Here is a 21,064-nt window from a genome sequence, read left to right as displayed (position 1 = left end):
CTAATCACCAGTTTAAAGCTCAGTCCTAGAGTCTCTCCACCCTGCCCACACTCTTGTTTCTCTAAGAGAAAGCAAATCATGTTACCAGAGTCTCAAACTCCAGCCGCTATCTCTTACCTCTACATTCTCCAAAGGACATGTACCATAGTGTAAGGGGAAAAACCCCAGGCTTTAAAATTCAGGTGGGCCCAGGTATAAATTTGGATTATGCCACCTTTTAGCACTGTGACCTTGGACAGGTGAACTAATGCATTTAACCTCCATTCCCCCAACTGTAAAATGGGAATAAAAGCGCTACTTTATAGGGCTTACATGCTGATTAAAAGAAATGATGTATTTTGCAAAAGCACAAGCTCTTACATGTGCATTTAATAAGTGCTAACTATCAGAAAAATGACTCTTCAGTTTTAGTTGGATAACATTTTCATTTCTCATAATAACATTGTTGTTCACATCCTCATATGTCTAACTCTTAGGATATAATTGGTAAATGAGAACAACATCATGTCAGTCCCTTATTGCATGAGTGATGGACAGTAGCAGACCTTCTTGATTATAGTTTTGATCAAGGAGTTGCCATACTTTTATTTTTTGTCCAGTTTCCAACCAAAATGGATGAAGAAGAGAGCCAGACCAATTTTTCTCCTGCAGTAATTGACAGAACCATTTCTCAGTGTATTCCCATCCACCTCTGGGGCCTTTCCCAGTTACCTTGTAGTGTTCAGAGAAGGAAGTTAACCTCCTTCAAGAGAAAAAGCTCCAGCAGAAACAGTGCCCTGGGCTTTAGGCAGGAGCAAACTTGTGCCCATTCAGAAAGTAACCATGAATCCAAATGAAGCATGGAGTAGGACATTGCTCCAACTTTCAGTTAGCACCTCACAGTTTTCCAAGGGCTTTCAAATTTCTAACCCTCTGGGAAGGCCAATTCTTCATTGCATGCATAGTTCTCACTCTGTATGTCTGCTTCACTGGGACAATATTAATTCAAGTCTTATTTATGCATATTATTTGTTCAATGCCCATCTCCACGAGAATGGGGGCTATGTCTAGCTAGTGCAGCATTGTCTCTCCAGCACCTAGGCCAGTGCCCGGCACAGAGTTGGTCCTCAATAAATATTTCTTGAATAAAAGGAAGTTAGAGCACACATAAGCCCATCACTCTCTAATAAAATATTTGTAACTGAGCTAACAGGTTTAGTTGAAAAATTAATCTACTGCCAAAACAAATACCACGACATTTCCCAAAGATCTTTCTGTATAACCCAGACCACTGCTCCACCGATAATCACACAGGACTGCCGACACCCCTAACTCTCGCTGCTAATGAATCATCGTCCCACTGAAGAAGCCAGGTGAGGATTTTCTTCCCAATTCCATTTCATCAGTTTTACTTAAACAGTTGTCAGCCCTAATATGTTATTTTTCCAGATTAATTCTTTTCACTTTTTTAGAAAGAATGATGGCACATTGCCCTCATTCTGGTCTTTTTATTCTTCAAGATTCTCCTCCTAGAAGATAGTGATACATTTTAGAGATTGTCTTATCACAGTGGCCCAGAAACTAGAAAACATCCTGAAATTTATAATATATATTTAGAAAATTTTAGAAAAATTTCAGATTTTTCTAGATTGCTCTTTCCTGATTCCCACCCACAGTGTTGTCTTTCTTTCTTTCTTTCTTTCTTTCTTTCTTTCTTTTCTTAAAATTTGCTTGTTGGAGACTCTAAAAATAAATGAACAATCAGGGAGGTGTGATGGAAGACCTGAGCTGTGCTTTATTCCTGGCGTTACCCCAGATTCACTGTAGCTGGGCCTAAGGCTGCCAACACGGTTGAATGACATGTCAAACACACTGTCCATGACCCGTTCTGTCTGGCAGTGCCAAAAGCTGCTTTGATTAATTTTTATTTTTAATTGTAATTGTTGTGTGGGTGAAGTATGGATCCCGCCTTTCTACGCTTTGTGCAGAGCCCATAATCTGTCTCGGTCACCTATTTCTCCACTTGCAAAATTGGTATGACAATATAATCTTTCTCTCCACATTGATATATAGTAAGAGAAAAACTATCCAGGACCATGGTCAAAAGGTGCTATACAAGGACCTCAAAATGATCTGTTTTCTGGACTCCCTGCTTCATATCTTGCATTTCCAACAGGCTTCCCTCAACCATGTTCTGAGCCCCTAGCACCAGTATTTACCAGTTGTACAAGCAACAAATACAGCCTCATCGTAGTGTAAACTAAGTCAAATGAGAAAATAATTCTGCTGAAACATTCATCACAGTATTCCAGAGGCAAATGCAGATCACCCTGGGATAATCCAGGCCACAGCTCTGCAGGCGATGAGGGCTAGCCTTCTTTGGATCCTTACTATGTGCCAGGAGCTGTTTTCAGGGATTAGCTAGCCCATCCTAACAAATAGGTACTATTATTAAACTGCATTTTATATATAAGGCAACGGGGGTACAGAGAGATTAAATGATTTGCTTGCTATCACACAGCTAGTAAGTAAGTGGTAGAGTCCTGACCTGAGCCAGCTGGCTTAGCTACTACTCTCTACTGCATTTCAAGATAATGACAGTGACCATTTACGTGCCAGTCATTGGGCCAAGTACTTTACATAGAGTATCTCATTAAATCCCCATTACAATCATCCTCATCTACAGATGATAAAACTAAGGTTTCAAAGAGTTAATTTGCCAAATATCACATTGCCAGTAAGTGGTAGTTTCAGAGCCAGGCTGTCTAGTTACACAGTCTGAGAGCAAAGAAAATACTACACCATGTTGAGAAAGCCAGTGATGAACTCCAACTGCAGAGTCTTCCATGCAAGGCCCCCTCATCCTTTAAAAGGACATGAAAATGTGCCTACTGGATTTAGTGGCCAGAGAAATTCCTTGGAAGTGTCCACTCTAATGGGTTTGTGGACAGGCCAAGGAGAGCATGAATTGGTGAGTAGGAGCCTGGAGGCTCTGTTGATGCAGGCTATCATACTGGCTTTTGATGAGCCTGTGGGTTTTTGGAGGGCAAGTGCAAGGTAGGCAGCTCACCCAAGGGGAGGCTGTGACCCAAACACCTTCTATGGCCCTGGGAGCTCCACCAACCATGGCTCCAGCTACAGAGGCTTCTGGTAATGGTAGCAAGCAGCTGGATGAGCTAAATTCACACAATCTCAGCCATAACTCTCAGAATGGACTCTCCCTTGCTCTAGCCAAAATGGCCCCAGGGTGTTGTTGTCTCTGGAGCCTCTAATCTCCAAGGTCAGGGACTGCTACCTGCTGAGGTTCTTTGCTTTGCCATCACATGAACCAACAGTACACAATATACTTTTGCCCTTTCGTGATCAGATATTTCCCCCAGTACAATCAGGGATACAGTCAAATAGAGCAGGAGCAGAGGAAACAGGGAAGGCCTGGGAGAGGGATGGGGATATAGCAGAGAATCTTGGGATTCTCAGGTCTGGTGGTTTGGGGGGCCATGAAATAGGGGAAATATTGCAGTGATGAAAGGAGCTAGTGAGTAGGAAAAGAAGAGGAGAGTGGGGGATACCCTCTGGGGCACCTGCTCACTAAACAGAGTAAGGAAGGGCAAGTAAATATGGTCCCACGATGAACAGTCCCCCAAGTTAAGGCCAGGCTGTGTCCCTTTGCTTTCCCATCCTCTCCACCACTCACACTTAAACCATGCCCTTCTATTCTGGTGTGATGAATAGAGTTCATCTACTCCGAGGCACACCTGAAAGTGGCCTCTTTCTTGGCCCACAGTCTCTGAAGAAGTCCTAAAAAACAAAAACAAAACAAACAAAAAACCCAACAACAACCAAAAAAAAAAAAAAACCCAAAAAGCAAAAAACAAAACAAAACAAACAACAACAACAACAACAACAACAACAAAACCCTTGTGTGGAGCAAAAGAGAGACAGCATCGCCCCCTAGTGACGTGAGGACAATGTTGGTGGCGTCCTGGATGCTTTCCTGGGCTGCCCAGGCAGAGGCACAATGCTGGAATGGAAACGACTCCATAGAAACTCTGTTATGTGACACGTTTTGTCCGATAGTGAGGTCCCCCAACATCGTCACCTTGCCCCCTCCCCACCCTCCCCGCTAACTTCCCAACTAGACCTGTCTGCAGTGCCTGGTTTACAGATGGGTTGCCCCTGCAAGAAAACGTGTGGTTTGGGAAGTCAGCAGATTAGGGCCAAGGAGAAGAGAGCTCTGTCTTTATTTCCATTTCAGTCCATTCCGCCAAGTTGAAGCAGACTGATTTTCATTTGTCTTAAATCCAACAAAAAAAAACAAAACTCTTAAACCAAACACCATCCCTGTACCCCTAAGGAATAATGAACTGCCTTTTTAGGCAAAGGAAGAAAGGCTTAGAGAATCATAGCCAAGCCCGGGGTGCGTGAAGAGGGCAGGGAAGAACTTTGTTGACTGAGTAAATGTCTGGGTCTTGAGCTCAAAATCCAGGAGAGTAGCATGGAGCTCCAAGTGCCCAGGTCAATGCTGTCGCCACTGAGTGACACTGCCTGCTTTCCCCGGAGCCCTAGACAGACACACTGTCTTCCTTCTGCACTGCCTCTCCGGGACTATCTGAAGATTTGCCGCCCCCCCTCACCCCACCCGGGGTCACTCTCCTCCCAGCACTCCCTCTGCCACTGGTGGGAGGAGGGCAGGCACGGGAGGGCGGCCAGGGCACAGCCAGAGCAGCCCCTACATCAGAGCGCAGAGCCTGGAGTCTGGACCCACCCTGGCCAACACAGACGCAGTGAGGGAGAGAGGAAAAGGAGCCAGCCTGTTTCCATAGATACGGATTTCAGTTGCATTTTATGACAGCCCTGCCAGGCTGCCTGGAGAGGCATTGTTTGGATGCCTGGGGACCTGCTCAGAAGGAAAATGAAGTAAGAAGCAATTTAAAAAAAAAAATTCCAAGTGGCTTTTCTCCCAGTTTTAGGTCAAGAGCCACCTCTGCCCTCTGGGGAGGTTCACATTTGGAGTTGGGAGAGGAAGGCCTCTGCCTCCCTAAAGCCCTGGGCTGGCTGAGCAAAGCTGGCTATAAGCTGCATTTACCCATGACTAGGAATTTGGAGGGTTTAGAATTCCCCTCTCTGCTTTGTCAACACTCTTCTTATCCTTTGCAAGCTCTCACACTTGAGGTAAAATGGGACTTGTCACCATGATGCCCCCTATACAGTTTGGAGGGGGCAACTAACATGTGTCAGGGGACACATTTGAAGCCCGATGGCCATGGTAATGTCAGGAGGGCTAGAAGTTTCTCTTCCGGGGCTCCCACACTCTCCATTTACATGTCCAGAGTCCCTTTCTGCCTGTGAGACTGGAAACTGGCTTTGACCTATTTTGACGGCCTATCTGGAGAAAAGGGGCCTGGTGCCTGCGGAGAGCCTGGCCTCAGCAAGTCACGTCAGCAGCACAAAAGTTGAGGGAAATCCCAGCTTCCTAAGTAGCCACGGGACTCAAGGAAGCACAGGGGCCTGGGGTAGCAAGTCTTTGGGAAATGGGCAGCCTCTTCCCAGTGTCTCCCTAGAGGGTGGGATGGGGCATAAATTGTCCAGAGACTTAAGCTTCTTCGGTTCTATATCACCTCACAGGTGTAAGCAGATAAAGACTCCAGTTTCAGGGGCTGGAGGTGCCATTCCATGGGAAAGGGTTGGGATGAGGCAACAGGAAGGCAACACCCTACTTCTAAAGTATGCCCTGGAGCGCCTTGGCAGGGGAGTCTGCTGCTTAGGAAGCTGCCAGGGTGAGGGAGTGTGGCGATTCCATCTCTGTTTTTAGGGAGGAAGTAAATCTTCCAGTTTTTTTGAAGACCTCATGTCCAGAGGCCAGGGGGTGACAACTCTGTGGTCAGCTGTCTTGATTCCCACACACAGTGCTGGCTCAGGACTGATTCCTGTATCTGCAATCACAAGGAACAAGAACCGCCGTCCCACTTCCCAGCCCCTTTTCTTCCGCCGGTATTTCCTCCTGGAACCATGTGTGCAGCTCCCTGAGCATTTGCCCATTTGAGAAAGGTCACCTTCATTAACCCGAGGAGCCCTGTCCTGTATACTCTTCTCAGGGACCCTCAGAAGAAGAGGATCCAGTCTCAGAAGAGGAAGAAAACAGAGAAAGAGATTGTGTATGTGTGTGTGTGTGTGTGTGTGTGCGCACGTGTGTGCACATGCGTGTGTGTGTGTGTGTGTGTAATGTCTTGCAAAGGTCATTTGTGTCAATGTCCTCACCTTTAGGTACAGCCTGAGCAACTCTAGACCCTCAATCCCAGGCCACTGAAGGTCACTGTCAAAATTATTCTTAGAAGCAGGCCACTTCTGGGGCTTTTCTTACAGCTGCCATACAATCCTCCCCACCGCGGGTCCCGTCCCCCCCCCCCCCCCCCCCGCCACCGTGACCTTCGTGAGGGCTACTGCTGGCACTTTGAGAGGGCAGGGCTCAGCCTTGTCTTCGGTGAGTGATTCAGCCTAGAGCATGGGAAGAGCTCCCCTTACTCTTGGACTCAAACCATCCACCCCCTGAAACACTCACCTCCCTTTCCAACTTCTACAACTTGCGTCTCCTGCCATCTCATCTATCTGGAATGCCCTTCTCTCTGTTCATCACTCGTTCATTCATTCACTCCACAAAACCCATTGAGTTCACTCATTGGCCTGACCTTCCTAAAATAGATACAAGAAAGACACATTTCCTGTACTCACAAATCTCGTAGACTAGTGGAGGAGAAAGATGCATGAATGACCTCTTGAAATCTAACCTAGAAGGGGTCAGAGAGGAATTCCTGAAGGAGGAAAGCCCAAACTGAGTCCTGACAGATGAGTCAGAGTTGGGGAGGGAGGTTGGAGGTAGAGGGGACTGCAGGGACAGAGGCACAGAAGTAAGAATCAGGGTGCTGGGTATAGGGAACTCAGGAGATTACCGTGGCTGAAGGACAAGAGCAAAGCGATGAGTGGCAAGATACGGGCTGGAGTAATAGGCAAGCCTCAGACTGCAGAGGACCCTATGCGATATGTTAAAGGCCCCAGGCTTCATTCTGTCGTGATTCGTGATTCGTGAACCTTGTTTCCTGGAGCTTCAGGGGTCCTGTGGTGCCTGAGAGGCGAGGCTAAGGGCACGTTGCCCTTGACCTCAATGACTTATTTTATACCCTCAATTCCAGAACAAGGTTGAACTTAAAATAAAAATGTTAAACAGTATGTCTGTATATAATAGCAAGATACAGAAGGGTTTTAAGTATGGTAAGGACATGATCAAGTTTGTGTTTCAGAAAGACCACCCTGGCTTCTGGGCCCTACTTGCAACGATTCCTCAGGGCAGTCTGTTGCCTAAGAAAAGCTCTGACAGTAACAAATTATTTACAGCAAAAGTGAAAGCTTCTTTGTTACATCTGTAATCATCGTTGCTAAATATATTTCATTCATAGGGAAGAAAACGAATTGGGGATCCCCTTTCCCCTGCTTGGACTTCATACAGAACCATCTTAGCCAGCCAGCTGTGTTGATAACGCCATCTAGTGGTACAAGCGCAGCATGACCCCCAAAAGGAACCAAACTTGATTCTGAAGAACCACCTTTTTGTCACTTGTATTTACAAAATTCTGTATTCTCTTATCTAACCCTCAAAACAACTCAGTCAGGTATGTCTCATTGTTTACCCGTGTTATGTCAGGAAACTGAGGGGTGGACAGAAAACAGTATCTGTTTTGAGTCTTCTTTGAACTGGGAACCCATGGTAGATGACACAGGAGATTGACATTGTCCCCACTTCAAAGATGGAGAAAGTCCTTGGCGATGAAGAGACGAACTAGATTAAGCCATAGACTGAAGTTTTCCAGCTGCCAGAGCCATGTTCTTTGCGACGAACCTGGTCAGTGCCAAGCCTCTTACTTAAGTCAAAAAGAAACCAAGCGGTAAAGGATTAAAAAAGAGGCAGGCTTTTTTGGAATCGGGGTAACTGGCCCAGACTGCAGCTATTTTATTTGCCACAAAGAAAAGGCAAAGGCAAAAAGAAAAAGAAAAAATGTCCTCCCCATAAAAGGGTAGAAAATATGCCTGTGAAAAAGAAAATAATAATGTTCCATGCGCTCTCTCCACCCACGCGTGATATCTGAATAGAAGTATAGATCAGGCATCCAAAACCATAAAGAGGCCAAACAAAACACCTACAAGAAGCAAAATGACACAGCGGATCCCCAGGTTTGGGCTTCTGATTTGCAAATCAAACGGACCTTGGAAAATGGTGAGGATGATGATGAAATCTGTTGCCAAATGTACCAAGACAATGAATGCGATTTACATAATCCCTTTATCATTAAAATTAAAAGGTCACTATAGCCAAAACTAGGAGGCGAATAGGCAGGGTTCATGTTGCTCTGACAATTCAGTTTTTCAGGGATCCAGGCTTCAATGCTGAACTAAAACAGAATCTACTCTGGCCAATTCTTTTCTAACTGGTCTTTTGAATTTTAATGAAATGTAGAAGCCTTTCTTTTTTTTTTTTTTTTTTTTTTTTTTTTTTTATTTTAATAATGATTTTTTATTATATTATGTTAGTCACCATACAGTACATCCCCGGTTTTCGATGTAAGGTGTAGAAGCCTTTCTAAGCCAGGCACAACGACGAGAACCTGCAAATCTTTTAATGACAGATTTGATTAGATAAAAATATAAATCCTCTTGTACAGCAAAACACAGTAAGAGCAGAGTTACAAGTCATCTATGAAAAAAGTTTACAATACTTATGACAGAGAAATATTAGCCATGGTCTATAAAGAGTTTACGGACCAACAAGGAAAAGGCAAATAACCCCACCCCAAAATGGACAAAGGATATGAGTGTATGATTCAGAGAAAAAGAAATGCAAATGGCTAGTAAATATATGACTTATCCGATAATCAGAAAACTGAGAACTAAAGTAAAGAATATCTCTTGCTTATCCTGTTGTCAAAAAAAACGTAAAGAGGGACAAGAGCGGGTGATGGTAAGACTAGATCACGAAGTGCCCGCTCCCATGCTCTGCTCAGGGCATAGAGTCCGGTGCAGTCTGTTTTGAGAGTGATTGGTGGTACTTACCAACAATCAGTTCTGCCTCCAGGGGTACATCCTCCAAAACTATCCCTAGGTTTGCCCCAAAATATGTACAGATAGATATTTATCATTTTTTGAAAGTTTGTAATAGCAAAAAACATGGAAGCAACCTAATGTCCTTCAACAGAGAACAGACTGAACAAATGTGCAGGCTGTCCTTATGATGGAATTCTACCGCAGACATTAAAATGATGTAAGATAGACAGCAAAGATACCGAGATATATTAGCCATATAGTAATATGTACATAGCAAGTGTGTCTTTAAAAAGCAAAAAGCATCTGGAAGGACACACACCAAACTGTTAAGCGTGGCTGCAGTGACGAGGAGATAGGAAGAAGAATGTAAGCAGAGATCTTTACTCTTTATCCTGCGTGTCCCTATATTATTTGATTCTTTTCATTGTGCAAGCATTCATGCTGTACGTTTGTCATTTTTTAAAAATGCACGGATATGTACAAAATGAATTCCTCTATTTAGAAAATATTTGCAGCTATGTGGGTTTTTCAGGACAAAAAAAAAAAAACCTTCTTAAACACGCAAATGTTAACTGATTAACACAAAGACGGGTGACCCCAAATGCTCTGAAAGGTCAGCACTGTAGATGAATCTCATAATTAAAGGTGACAGCATGGACAGCCAGAGCAAACATGGGCTTTGGAGTCAAGCAGATCTGGTTCCAGTTCTCACCCTGCCCCTTTCTGTCTGTGACCGCGGGCAAATTACTTAACCTCGCTGAGTCTCAGTAAAATGGAGACAAATCGGCCCACCCCTCGGTGTAGGTACACAGGCGTCTACACCATGTATATATAAATTTTTTCTCCCCTTCCGACTTATGATATTATTTACATAGGAGGGGCTAATACAGCAGCTGAGAGATTGCAGGGAACTCCACAAGAGCTGTTGGTTTGTTTTCTGGATGGACCCAAAGACATGCTTCTAGGCCTCGTGGTGGAGGCAGGTGTCAGGAAGTGCAGTGGGCAGTAGGGGAGGGCTGTGATACAAACACTGTGAGCATGGGGACAGCACGACCCATTCTATCTAGTACAATACAGGCCTACTTCGAGCAGTGGTTCTAACCCTTAGCATGCATTAGAACCACCTGCAGGGCTTTTTAAAACAGTTTTCTGGTCTCCACCCTCAAGGTTTCTGATTCAGTAGGTCTGGGGTAGGGCTCGCACCCCTAACAAATTCCCAGGCGATGCTGCCGCGGCCGGCATGGGGAACCACATTTGAGACCCACTGACTTACAGCATCAACAACTGCGCCCATCCCAGCGAATCTGAGGCTGCATCAGCCTCTTTCCCTACTCCTGTTCTGGGATGTTTTCTCTGCACCTCCCCAGGCAGCTAGAATGTCAGGACACTCCCCAGTCTCCCCCCAGCCAATGGCCGGTTTCTGCAGCCTGCGCTCCTCTCACCATGGTGATGGGGTAGCTGAGGAGAACCCAAGACCTTTAGTGGGGAGAGGGGAGGAATTAGGGGGGCATGCTGAGAGCCAGATCGAGGCCTGGTCTGGGTCCTGCTTGCTCTGCATGCTCAGCACAAGGACGGGAAGTGTGTCCCCCTTCTGCCTAAGCAGATCGGGAAAGATAACTTTGTTAGCAGGAGAAGCGGGGGCCGAGGGGTCGTGCTCTATAGAATTGGCACAATCTGCTCTCATGCATGAGCTGCTCTGTTCAATAGAGTGCCCGGCCTTGTCCTGACAACCGTCTGTGCGGGAAATCCTCTCCCCAGTGAAAGTGACCCTGTCCCCCGCTTCCAGCCCACCCCTTGCCCCTCGGGGCACAGGAGCCCTTGAATCTCAGCCAAATGGCTGTGATAAAGAAGAATCTCTGGCTCACAACCAAACTGGCCAGGGAGGAGGGGCAGAGAGGGCAGGGGCTCGCCTCTGGGCCTCTCCAGGTGGCGCCAACGAGAAAAAGCAAGCATTGATCTCTCTGGTTAAGCAAAGAACCCTTGATCTCCTCTGGTAGTAGCCAGACCTTTCTCCTACTAGTGGTAATGGCAGTTACTACTCAGCCAGTGCTCACCGAACTAAGTACTAAACTTAGTTTTACGCACATTGTTTCACTGAATCACTCTGATTCTTTGAGGAGACGCTGGTTCCCATTTTTCACGGGAGGAAACTGAGGAGGAGCCGAGGAAAGTCCCGTGAGCGAGGTCCGGCAGCTGACTGGGGCGATGCTGAACCAAACTCACTCCGAGGCCCGGCGTTTTACCGCTTCTCTGTTTAGCTTCCTAAGAGACGCAGGTCCCAGTTCTAAGGCCAAATGCGGAAACTGGGGCCTGGGAGACCAGAGCCCCCTCCGCGTCCTCCCTCTCCTTGGGCAGATGGACGCAAGGCCTCTCTGCACACTCCGTGGGCTAGCCATCACCTCAGGGCCTGGCCTTCATCCAACTTCGTGCCCCCAGCACAGTGCCAGGCACACACTGACCACTGCGCAAGCGTGTGGCAGAAGACAAGGGCAAAGTTGCACGCTGGAGGCTGGATGTCTCGTTCCTTGGTGTTGTCGACGTTTTGAAGACACGAAGGTGAACAAACCATACACGAATGAACAAGCAGGAGACGAAAATCACATCTCCTGGCATTTCGTCCACACCCACTGTTCCAGCCCCGCCCTGGGCTGCCTGCTGCTGCAAGACTTGGCCTGGTTTATTCCTGCCCCTACACCCTCACAGCTCCCTCCCTCACCCTTTTTAAAGTGAGCTCAACCACATATTCTCGGTGAGGTCTGTGTGAACACCACCTCTCCCGCACCGGCTCTCCCAATCCCTTCCCCTCGACATTCTTGTCCATCTGGCGGTAGCCCCAATCACCTCCTAACCTACTGAGTCATCCCCTGAGTTACTGCATTTCATGAGAATCAGCCACCTCCCCCACAACAAGAAGCTCTGCTATGGCAGGGGATCTTTGTTTACTCGTTGATGTGTCCCATGCATCTCATAGGGTGGGAGCTCCGAAAATGCTTGTGAAATGCATCTCCAACATGGCGCACCAAGTCAGAGCCAGACCTGGACATTCAGGGAAATAACCCAATTCACCCACAGCCCCTGGTCCCGGGTTTCTCAGAGACTCGTTCTCCCTTGCACACACAAGCAGCTGGAAGAGAGAGATTTTGTGCCTAATTCCAGTCATTGGGATTGACTGAGAACGGTCCTCTCAAGCCCCATATATCTGTCTGCCTGCCCTTCTATCCACAATAGGGCTCACCTGGTTCTCCCTAAGGAGCCTTGCTGCTGAGTGAGTCTATACCCCCTACACAGAGGCATCCAGAGCCAGGGAATGTGCCCGGGCCTCAGAGCAGCACCACGACCTCAGCATGTCATTTCCACCCTGAACTGGCTTCCCCCACCTGTAAAATGAGGGAATTGAGGCCCACAGTTTCTTCTGGTCTTGTCCAGTTCTGACATTTTCCCTGTGGAAGGAAAGCATATTATGACCGTAATCAAGGCACACTTAGAAACAAGCCGACCCATGACCCTAGGGCACAGAACACAGCGAGACTCAGAGGGGGAGGAGATCACAGCGAATGTAACTAACAAGTGGACAGAGATCCACAGCACTGCATGGGTTAGATCAGTCGCCACCATCATTATTAAAAGGCATTTTCACAAAACAGGAAAGGCAGTCATTATCAACTCTCTTCCATAGTTGAGAAAACTGAGACCCAGAGACGCTGAGCAAACTGCTCACAAATAGAAAGTGAAAGGGCCATACCCAGAGCCAGGTCTTCCCACCGAAAATCCCATGATCTTCCCACGCATAAGTGCTTCACTGCTTCCCACACACATCCTGGTAAAAGAATGCCACCGTTACATTATCCAAAACATCAGTGATCTAATAATCCAAATTACAGAACGTAAAAGTTGCATTTGCATTCAAAGGGGGATTACGTCCCATGTTCTAGAGCTTTATTTGCATCAAATAAAACAATAGAGTCACCACAAGAAGACTTCCCACTGAAAGACCTGAGATACCGACTCTAATTGCTGGTTAGGACATCTCTTAATGACAGATGAGCCTGGGATGAGCCTCTCTCCCACCTCTTTCAAAATGCTCCTCAAGAGATAAGGGATTGAGTGTTTATGTTTTCAAAGACTGCAAACAGAAGAACTGACAACAAAAATAATTCAATCAATTGGGCACTATTAGCAGAGTGTCTTCAACACCCATGGAGTAAATAAGCAAAGAAAGTGCTAAATTACAACTCTGAATTTGTCCAAACGTGAGAGGTTAGTTCAGGGCTCTGATGACATTCCTTATTTTTCCAGACTCGAACACATCGTCTATGACCATCTCTCACACAATGATGTCAGGGGATGGGGCTGCTCTACCACGCAAGCCAAGTTAGCCCGGGAAGCCCTGGATGAAGAAGTTCGTCTGAAGAGAAGTTTGCAGCTTCTGGAATATCTCAGAGAAAGCACAAGCTTCAGCAATCACTTAGCAAATGCTCTCAACAGAAACCCTGATTAGGTTTCCTTCCCTCTCTCCTCTGACTTCTCGCCTCATTGATATTGGGGAACAGCCTTGACCAGTTGTTTTTAACTGAGGGATTCTCTAGAAGCCTCTGTCCCAGTTAGACTAGTCCATCAAATTTGAAGTCTGAAAGAAATCAGAATTCTAAAGTAAATAAGGCTGTGGGCTAGCGAACATTAGAACATGATTGGAATTTGAGACTCATACGACTTTGGTACCATCCCGCTTCAAACCACCACCATCAAAATGCAATATGCCCAAGAGACCAGAAAGGACAGGAAATGAGGGTAGAGAAGAGGCAAGCACTTAGATTCTTTTTTTCTGGTTTACCCTCAAAGTTGCCTTCCATTCAGTAATCATACATTGTAGATTTCCTAAAACAAATCCAGTTTCGACTATTTTTGGCTCCACTGTTTCCACACATAAACTTATATAATAAAATGCCCCACCCAGTTCGGGGTTTGGAAAATGTGGTCAAAACAACCATTTTTCAAACCAGTGCAATGGTCAGTCCCAGGCAATGGGAAGAAGGTGCGCCTCGGGGAGGCAGAAAGCACGCGTGCATGCCCTCCAAACTAGCTTCCCAAACATCATTCCTCATTAGGCCACACAGGTATTTCATCCCAGAGCTTCTTGCTGACCCAAACTTCATACCCCCATTTCGCGGTTGGAGGCAGGAGAGTCTAAAACTGTTAGCTGACACTGCATAATCCCCATGACTCCGCAACTTCTCAAAAGTATTTGTAATTATGAATAAAACAAGGTGGGGAATGTTATTATATTGACAAATGACACCGGAATTCTTTGGAGTATTAAGGCTCCTTTCAACGAAAGAAAATCTGAGACACAAGAACAAACCCCCAATAGAAGATGATAGATCAACTCTTGAAAAGGACCAACCACTCATTTTCTTGGAGTGGGGGACTTTGGCACAGTCTGACTCGGGGCAGGGGAATGCACACCGGCAACCTCTTACTACCCCTACTTCCCGAGTATTCTCTAAGCTGATGATAAGGTACTGGGAAAATACCCCCAGGCTCAGGCCCTCTGGTGAGAAGCCAAAGGGTTTCTGCAGTAGAGGGCCAGGTCTGCTGCTAAAAGACACTTTTGGAGGCTATCGAAGCCCGTCTAAGCTTTCCCACATCAGCTTTTCCCCACCCGCCTCCCCTCTGTGCCCAACACAGCTCTCCCATTCTCTCTCTCCTATTGTTTTCCAAACATCCCTCCCTTCATAAAAGCTGTCTGGCTGGGAGCTTAAAATATTGCTGGACAGTAAAACCTACCCATCAGGGCCAATCCAGTCATATCTGCTCAGTCGTGCAGCACAGTAGGGGCGGGATAGAGAAGTGGGAGGTGGGCTTTTAGGTGCCAAAGGAAAGAGGCCAAAGTTGCCATTTTGCTGCTGAGCGCCAAGAGAGAAAGAGAGCACTTATTTCTCCGGGGGACCCTACTCCTATTGGCAAGTTTTCCTTGGGTTATATGGGTTTAGAGTCTTCCCCCCTGCAACTGGGGCTTCTTTTCCAGCCTAATCTAAGGGCCATATCAGGGCTTCTACAAAAGGAAAAAATTGTCACTAAGGTTCGGTCTTGGGTTGGGACGGCTGGATTTAGAGTCCAATTCTGAAAACCTTGGAATTGGCCTGAAAGCTGGCAGAGGTTTGGAAGGGAAAGGACTGTAGGAATGGGGGAGGGGAAAGGAGGGGAGATGCCCAAATTCTAACTATAACTTGACTTTTTAAGGTTTTCTCATTTTTCAGAATGAATTGACATGCCTCCAGGAATCCCAAGGGACCTAAAACAAGTATTTGGTGTTTATGAAAGAGTTTTGCACTTTTTCCCTTGAGCTCTGTGATAGGTGTAACAGTAATAACTATGGGTTATCAGTGCTGTGGGTGTAGAGGAGGCTTCACGCTCTGCATTTTCAATGTTGGAGCATTTAATGGCGCACAAGAACAGGTCTAGCTAAAGACCACAAAAGTCTTCCTGGGAGCCGGCTTTGTTGGCTCTCTAGGAGAGCTGCTCTTTAAAGTGGCTGCTCTGGAGACATGAAGGGAGGCTCATTTACACTCCCTTACCAACCAGAGTGCTAAGTGGCTCTCTAATCCTTTGGGGAACTGGCTAACATGGATGTAAGTGTGGTGCTCTGCCCCTTCACAAAGCCAAGAGAAGATGATGCTATACTGGAAACGGCCCAGGGCTTGAAGCTGGAAGACCAGGGCTCCCACCCTTGCTCTGCCCTCAATAGCTGAGCCCCCTTGGCAGACTTATTTAACCTCCGGTCTGCCTTCCTATCTGTTAATGGAGGCTGAAAATGCCTGGTTCACTTGCTCTCAAACAGTCGTTCTGTGGACCCGTCAGTTCCAGTCCAAGATGAACTTTTCAGCAGCCAGGAATAATAATGTAATAATCAAAGTAGTAAATTTTTCACCAACTTAAATGTGTTCAATTTAAGGGCCTTTTATCCTGAAATTATGTCTTTTCTAGTTTTCTGGTATGAAAATTCCCCTGTTATGAAATGATGGTGAAAATCCCCCTTTTATGAAATAATGCAGTCATAATTAGTGATTTAATAAGTTTCTTATTTTTATGGCCTTGCTTGGCAAAATTAGACATTGGTAGCTCAATGTTGGTCACCCTATTCTGCTGTTGTTATTTTACGAGTCTGTGAAGTCCAAGTCTGAGAATCACTGGCCTCGTTTACAGGTTTTTACGAGGACTGAAATAAGATATGGAGAAGCATATCAGTTATAAATAGACAAGGGACACCCAAACATAAGCTGTCATTTTAATCATTACTCAAAACCATACTCCTCCAGTGGAACGTGCTGGTGGTTGCCCTGGGGGTGGAGGCTTGAACTTCATCGGTTTATTTTCTATCTGTAAAAGATCTGTTCTTCTTTGAAGACGAGAAAAGAAATATTCTTCCTTTGGTTTAGATTACTCCCTGCTCCAGTGGAATAGTTTGTTCGGATATACTCTGATCTGACTTCCATAAGTATAATTTTCATTGGTAGAATTCAGGACCCAAGGCACTTTCCCTTAGCACCACTAAAGCTTCTCTTCTTTAAAGCATAGTTGGTCTGTTTCAACAGAATGAAATTGGAAAGATTTTGTCCTAAGTTAGTTTCCCTCCTTCCATCATTATGAGAAACTTTGTAAATAGGTATTAAAACACACACACACACACACACACACACACACACACACTCAATCCTAGCATTGCAGGGTAGGGTGTGGAAGGACAGCCCTGTTGGGCTTTAGTTTGGAAACTACTGAGGGGGTGGTCAGAAGGGTCTTCAGTTTCATGAATATGTGTCATGACAGTCACATGTCAAGAATAATTGTCCTTCCAGTTTATTTATACAAAACAGTCCCTCAAAACAGCTAGTTTTGGATCAATTTACTATCCTTTTTTTTTTTTTTGGTATTTAGCATTTCTTTGCAAGTTCTCAGTCTCCCCACTGCTAACTGCAGCAAAGACGACTGGAGTTCCCTAGACTTTAAGTAATACTGGTACTATATGCACTCGGAGATCGAGAATTTCAGATTTCAAATTATTACCGTTGGTCCCATGCACTGGTATTTATGGAGCGCCCACTCTGTGAAGGTCTTTGTTTTGTGTCATGATGGTTCACAGAAGATGAAGACAAAATGATCCCTGCCCTCCAAGAGCTTTTGATTCTCAAAGGGAGAAAGAAGACTGATAGACATGCAGTCCTGAGAGTGTGTGCTCGCCGCACACGTCCATGTAGGTACATGAGTGAAATACACACAGAAATCCCAAAGGACTAATACGGTACAATACAAGGAAGAGTGTCAAAACCGAGTTGCCATATCAACGGGGATAAGACATTAGCACACTAGATGTAGAGTGCGTTAAAGCCAGACTTGATCTTATAGGAATAAATTACATAAATTGTTGTTTTCACATGAATGTTAGATTGAACCATGTGATAAGAAACTGGGGTTTTCCTGGCTCTTCCATCAATAGAATTTACGCCTGGGCTGCTTACCTGATTGTGAGGTTTCCCATCTTTTCCCCCCAAAGGCGATGGAAATGGCTGCCTCTCACTATAGGGCAAGCACTAGATTTAACTGCACTTGGAGGAGTGTTAAATGCAGAAGTCTAACTAGACACAGGTGGTTGGGATTCCGAACATGCTTGTTCTGAGTAGAGGACCCTCCCCCACTCTGAGTCCCCCATTCCTACAATGAACTCTCCCCAATGCTGGAGTCATGACTGGGAAGCCACAGATGCTCTCACCTTCCCAGGGGGAGAGAAGCTGCTGTTGGATGCCCTACCTAACTGGGAGTTTCTGGGGCTCCAAGAGGAGCAATGCCCTCTGCTCTTCAACAAAAAGCAGGCAGCGGTTGTGCGTACCCTGAGAGCATAGGTTCGGCATGCTCATGTCTGCAATCACTGTCTGCCTCCAAGTGCTGTCTGGCCAGGCTCCAAACCACAGGTTGGAAGGAGGCTTTAAGGTGCCACTTTCTTTATCCTCTCCTAGTGATGAAAATCACACCTAATTTAAGATATGACTTTTCATCACTCATTCAAGTGTTTAACAAATATCACTGTCATTAAAGTGGTGAGCATATTCCTTAGCCCAGGTGGGCTTCTGATCCTATAGGGTGAGACATGGCTGAAAGAAGACCAGAGCAGCGTCCCCAGCATGGGTTCTTGCCCTGGTCTAAGAGCCACAGTGAGGAAACACTACAAATCAGAAATGTTCAGGCTTGAAGGAGCATCTGCCACAGGTTGAGGTGGAAAGTTGTTTTTTTGTTTTTTTGTTTTTAAGTTTATTTATTTAAGTTATCTCTACACCCAACTTGGGGCTCAAACCCACAACCCCAAGATCAAGAGTCCCACGCTCCTTAGACTAGCCAGCCAGGCACCCCGAGGTGGAAGTGTTGATCATAGTCCCTCATAGGTTAGCACACGTTTGCACTGGGCAAATGTCCCAGTTTACACACATCACCCCCATCAGTTCGATCCCATGTGCATTAGTCATTGCTGTTGCTAGGGGCATTATATGCTATCATGTTTAATGGTATTTTTTTTCAACAAATGTTTAGCTCTATTAAAGTAGTCACATGTTACAGACCCTAAAACCTTTTCATTCTGTGGGACACTAAAAATGTCTCAGCGGACCTTCCTCACCCGGTAATGGTTCCTCCCTGAAGCACTCTCCCCATTCTTTGGAGTTAAAAGAGTAATAGAAAAAACATAAATTAAGAGTCCAGGAGTTGCAGAATTTTGTAGTTCTGATCGAAAGCAATGTATCTCCAGGGTATAGTGGAAAGAACTCAGCCTCTGGGACCAGGCAGACAAAACTGGTGCTATTTAACTGTCTGATCTCAGTTTGTTTAACCTCTCTGAACTTCAGTTTTCTCATGTGTTCAAATCAAATTGATTAAATACTTTTTGAGCTTTCACTAGGTACAGGGCTCTGTGACAGGCACTGAGTACGCAGCAGTAAATGAAACAGGCATGGCCCATCCCCTTATGAAGACTATAGTCTAGCAGGATCAAATTAAATGAAATAATGTAATGTCAAAAGTCTGTCACAAAGTAGATGTTCAAAACACCTTTCTTTCCTTCCACTTGCCTCCAAACACATCATTATACATTCCAACACAGTCAAAAGTAAGATGCCTACAGGCAGTTTCACACATCCAAGAATTCTGTTGGGGGCCCAGGCACCCACAGTATAGGGTATTCTTCAGCATTATGCCTCTTGAAGCTTAGTTTAGCTTGTCGTCTTGATTTAAATCCGTGTCACCACGGGTTTCTACGTACGGTCAACAACGAACCCTTATTTGGGGTGGAATTCAAGGAATTATACACATATTGCCTCATTTATACTTTCAGACCACCACTTGCACAGTAACTGAGAACAGGTGTTAGCATTAAACCCATTTTGCAGATGAGGAAGTGAATGGAAGCAGATTCTTCATGCCACTCTTGTCCCCTCATCCTAGCCTGCACAGAGGAAGCACTCGATAGGTACTGTTTACATACTGACGGTTCCAGCAACTCAGAAAGGAGAGGTACCCCCCCCCCCCCACCACCACCACCACCTAAGCATTAGCAGAGAGAGACTACCTGGGGATTGCACCGTGGCCGCTCAGCTCTTGCCTTCTCCCTCCTCCAGGTGGGTGAGAAATGGGCGACTGGAGTTTCCTGGGGAACATCTTGGAAGAGGTGAATGAGCACTCCACGGTCATCGGCAGAGTCTGGCTCACGGTGCTGTTCATCTTCCGGATCCTCATCCTGGGCACCGCCGCGGAGTTCGTGTGGGGGGATGAGCAGTCCGACTTCGTGTGCAACACCCAGCAGCCCGGCTGCGAGAACGTCTGCTACGACGAGGCCTTCCCCATCTCGCACATCCGCCTCTGGGTGCTGCAGATCATCTTCGTGTCCACGCCGTCGCTGGTGTACGTGGGCCACGCGGTGCACCACGTGCGCATGGAGGAGAAGCGCAAGGAGCGCGAGGCCGAGGAGCTGTGCCAGCAGGCGGCGGGCGACGGCGGCGAGAGGGTGCCGCTGGCCGCGGACCAGGGCAGCATCAAGAAGGGCAGCAACAGCAGCAAAGGCACCAAGAAGTTCCGGCTGGAGGGGACCCTGCTGAGGACGTACATCTGCCACATCATCTTCAAGACCCTCTTTGAGGTGGGCTTCATCGTGGGCCACTACTTCCTGTACGGTTTCCGGATCCTGCCGCTCTACCGCTGCAGCCGGTGGCCCTGCCCCAACGTGGTGGACTGCTTCGTGTCCCGGCCCACGGAGAAGACCATCTTCATCCTGTTCATGTTGTCGGTGGCCTCTGTGTCCCTGTTCCTCAACATTCTGGAGATGAGTCACCTGGGCCTCAAGAGAATCCGGTCTGCCTTCAAGAGGCCCGTGGAGCAGCCCCTGGGGGAGATCCCCGAGAAGTCCCTCCACTCCATCGCCGTCTCCTCCATCCAGAAAGCCAAGGGCTACCAGCTGCTGGAAGAAGAGAAAATCGTGTCCCACTATTTCCCTTTGACTGAGGTCGGGATGGTGGAGACCAGCCCGCTTTCTGCCAAGCCTTTCAGTCAGTTCGAGGAGAAGATGGGCACGGGGCCCCTAGGGGACCTGTCCCGAGCTTACCAAGAGACACTGCCTTCCTACGCTCAGGTGGGAGCACAGGAGGGGGAGGGGGAGGGGAAGGAGCAGCCGGTGGAGGAGGGGGCGGAGCCAGAGGTGGGAGACAAGAGGCAGGAAGCGGAGAGAGTGAGCACGGAGGGGCAGGAGACCTTGGCAGTGCCGGAGGGGGAGAAAGCGGAGACTCCCGAGGTGGGGAAGGAGGGTGAGAAGGAAGAGCTGCAGGCTGAGAAAGTATCAAAGCAAGGGCTGCCGGGGGAGAAGTCGCCTTCACTGTGTCCAGACCTGACCCGGGATGACACCAGACCGCTGAGCAGGCTGAGCAAAGCCAGCAGCCGGGCGAGGTCAGACGATCTAACCGTATGA

The 21,064-nt window shown here is 46.8% G+C and overlaps 1 protein-coding gene across 1 annotated transcript; it reads left to right on the top strand.

The window, feature by feature from the left end:
* The first annotated feature begins 19,735 nt into the window (after positions 1-19,735).
* On the top strand, positions 19,736-21,064 carry GJA8 (gap junction protein alpha 8). Its single transcript, XM_026489092.2, has one exon. It carries the CDS (start codon positions 19,736-19,738, stop codon positions 21,062-21,064), a length of 1,329 nt encoding a protein of 442 aa, XP_026344877.1.

The sequence above is a fragment of the Ursus arctos genome, unplaced genomic scaffold, assembly GCF_023065955.2.
Source record: "Ursus arctos isolate Adak ecotype North America unplaced genomic scaffold, UrsArc2.0 scaffold_12, whole genome shotgun sequence".
NCBI lineage: Eukaryota > Metazoa > Chordata > Mammalia > Carnivora > Ursidae > Ursus > Ursus arctos.
The sequence above is the reverse complement of the archived record's forward strand: the minus strand, read 5'-3'. Positions and strand labels throughout refer to the sequence as shown.

Coding starts and splice junctions, on each gene's coding strand:
- GJA8 (XM_026489092.2), top strand. CDS start 19,736: ATGGGCGACTGGAGTTTCCTGGGGAACATCTTGGAAGAGGTGAATGAG.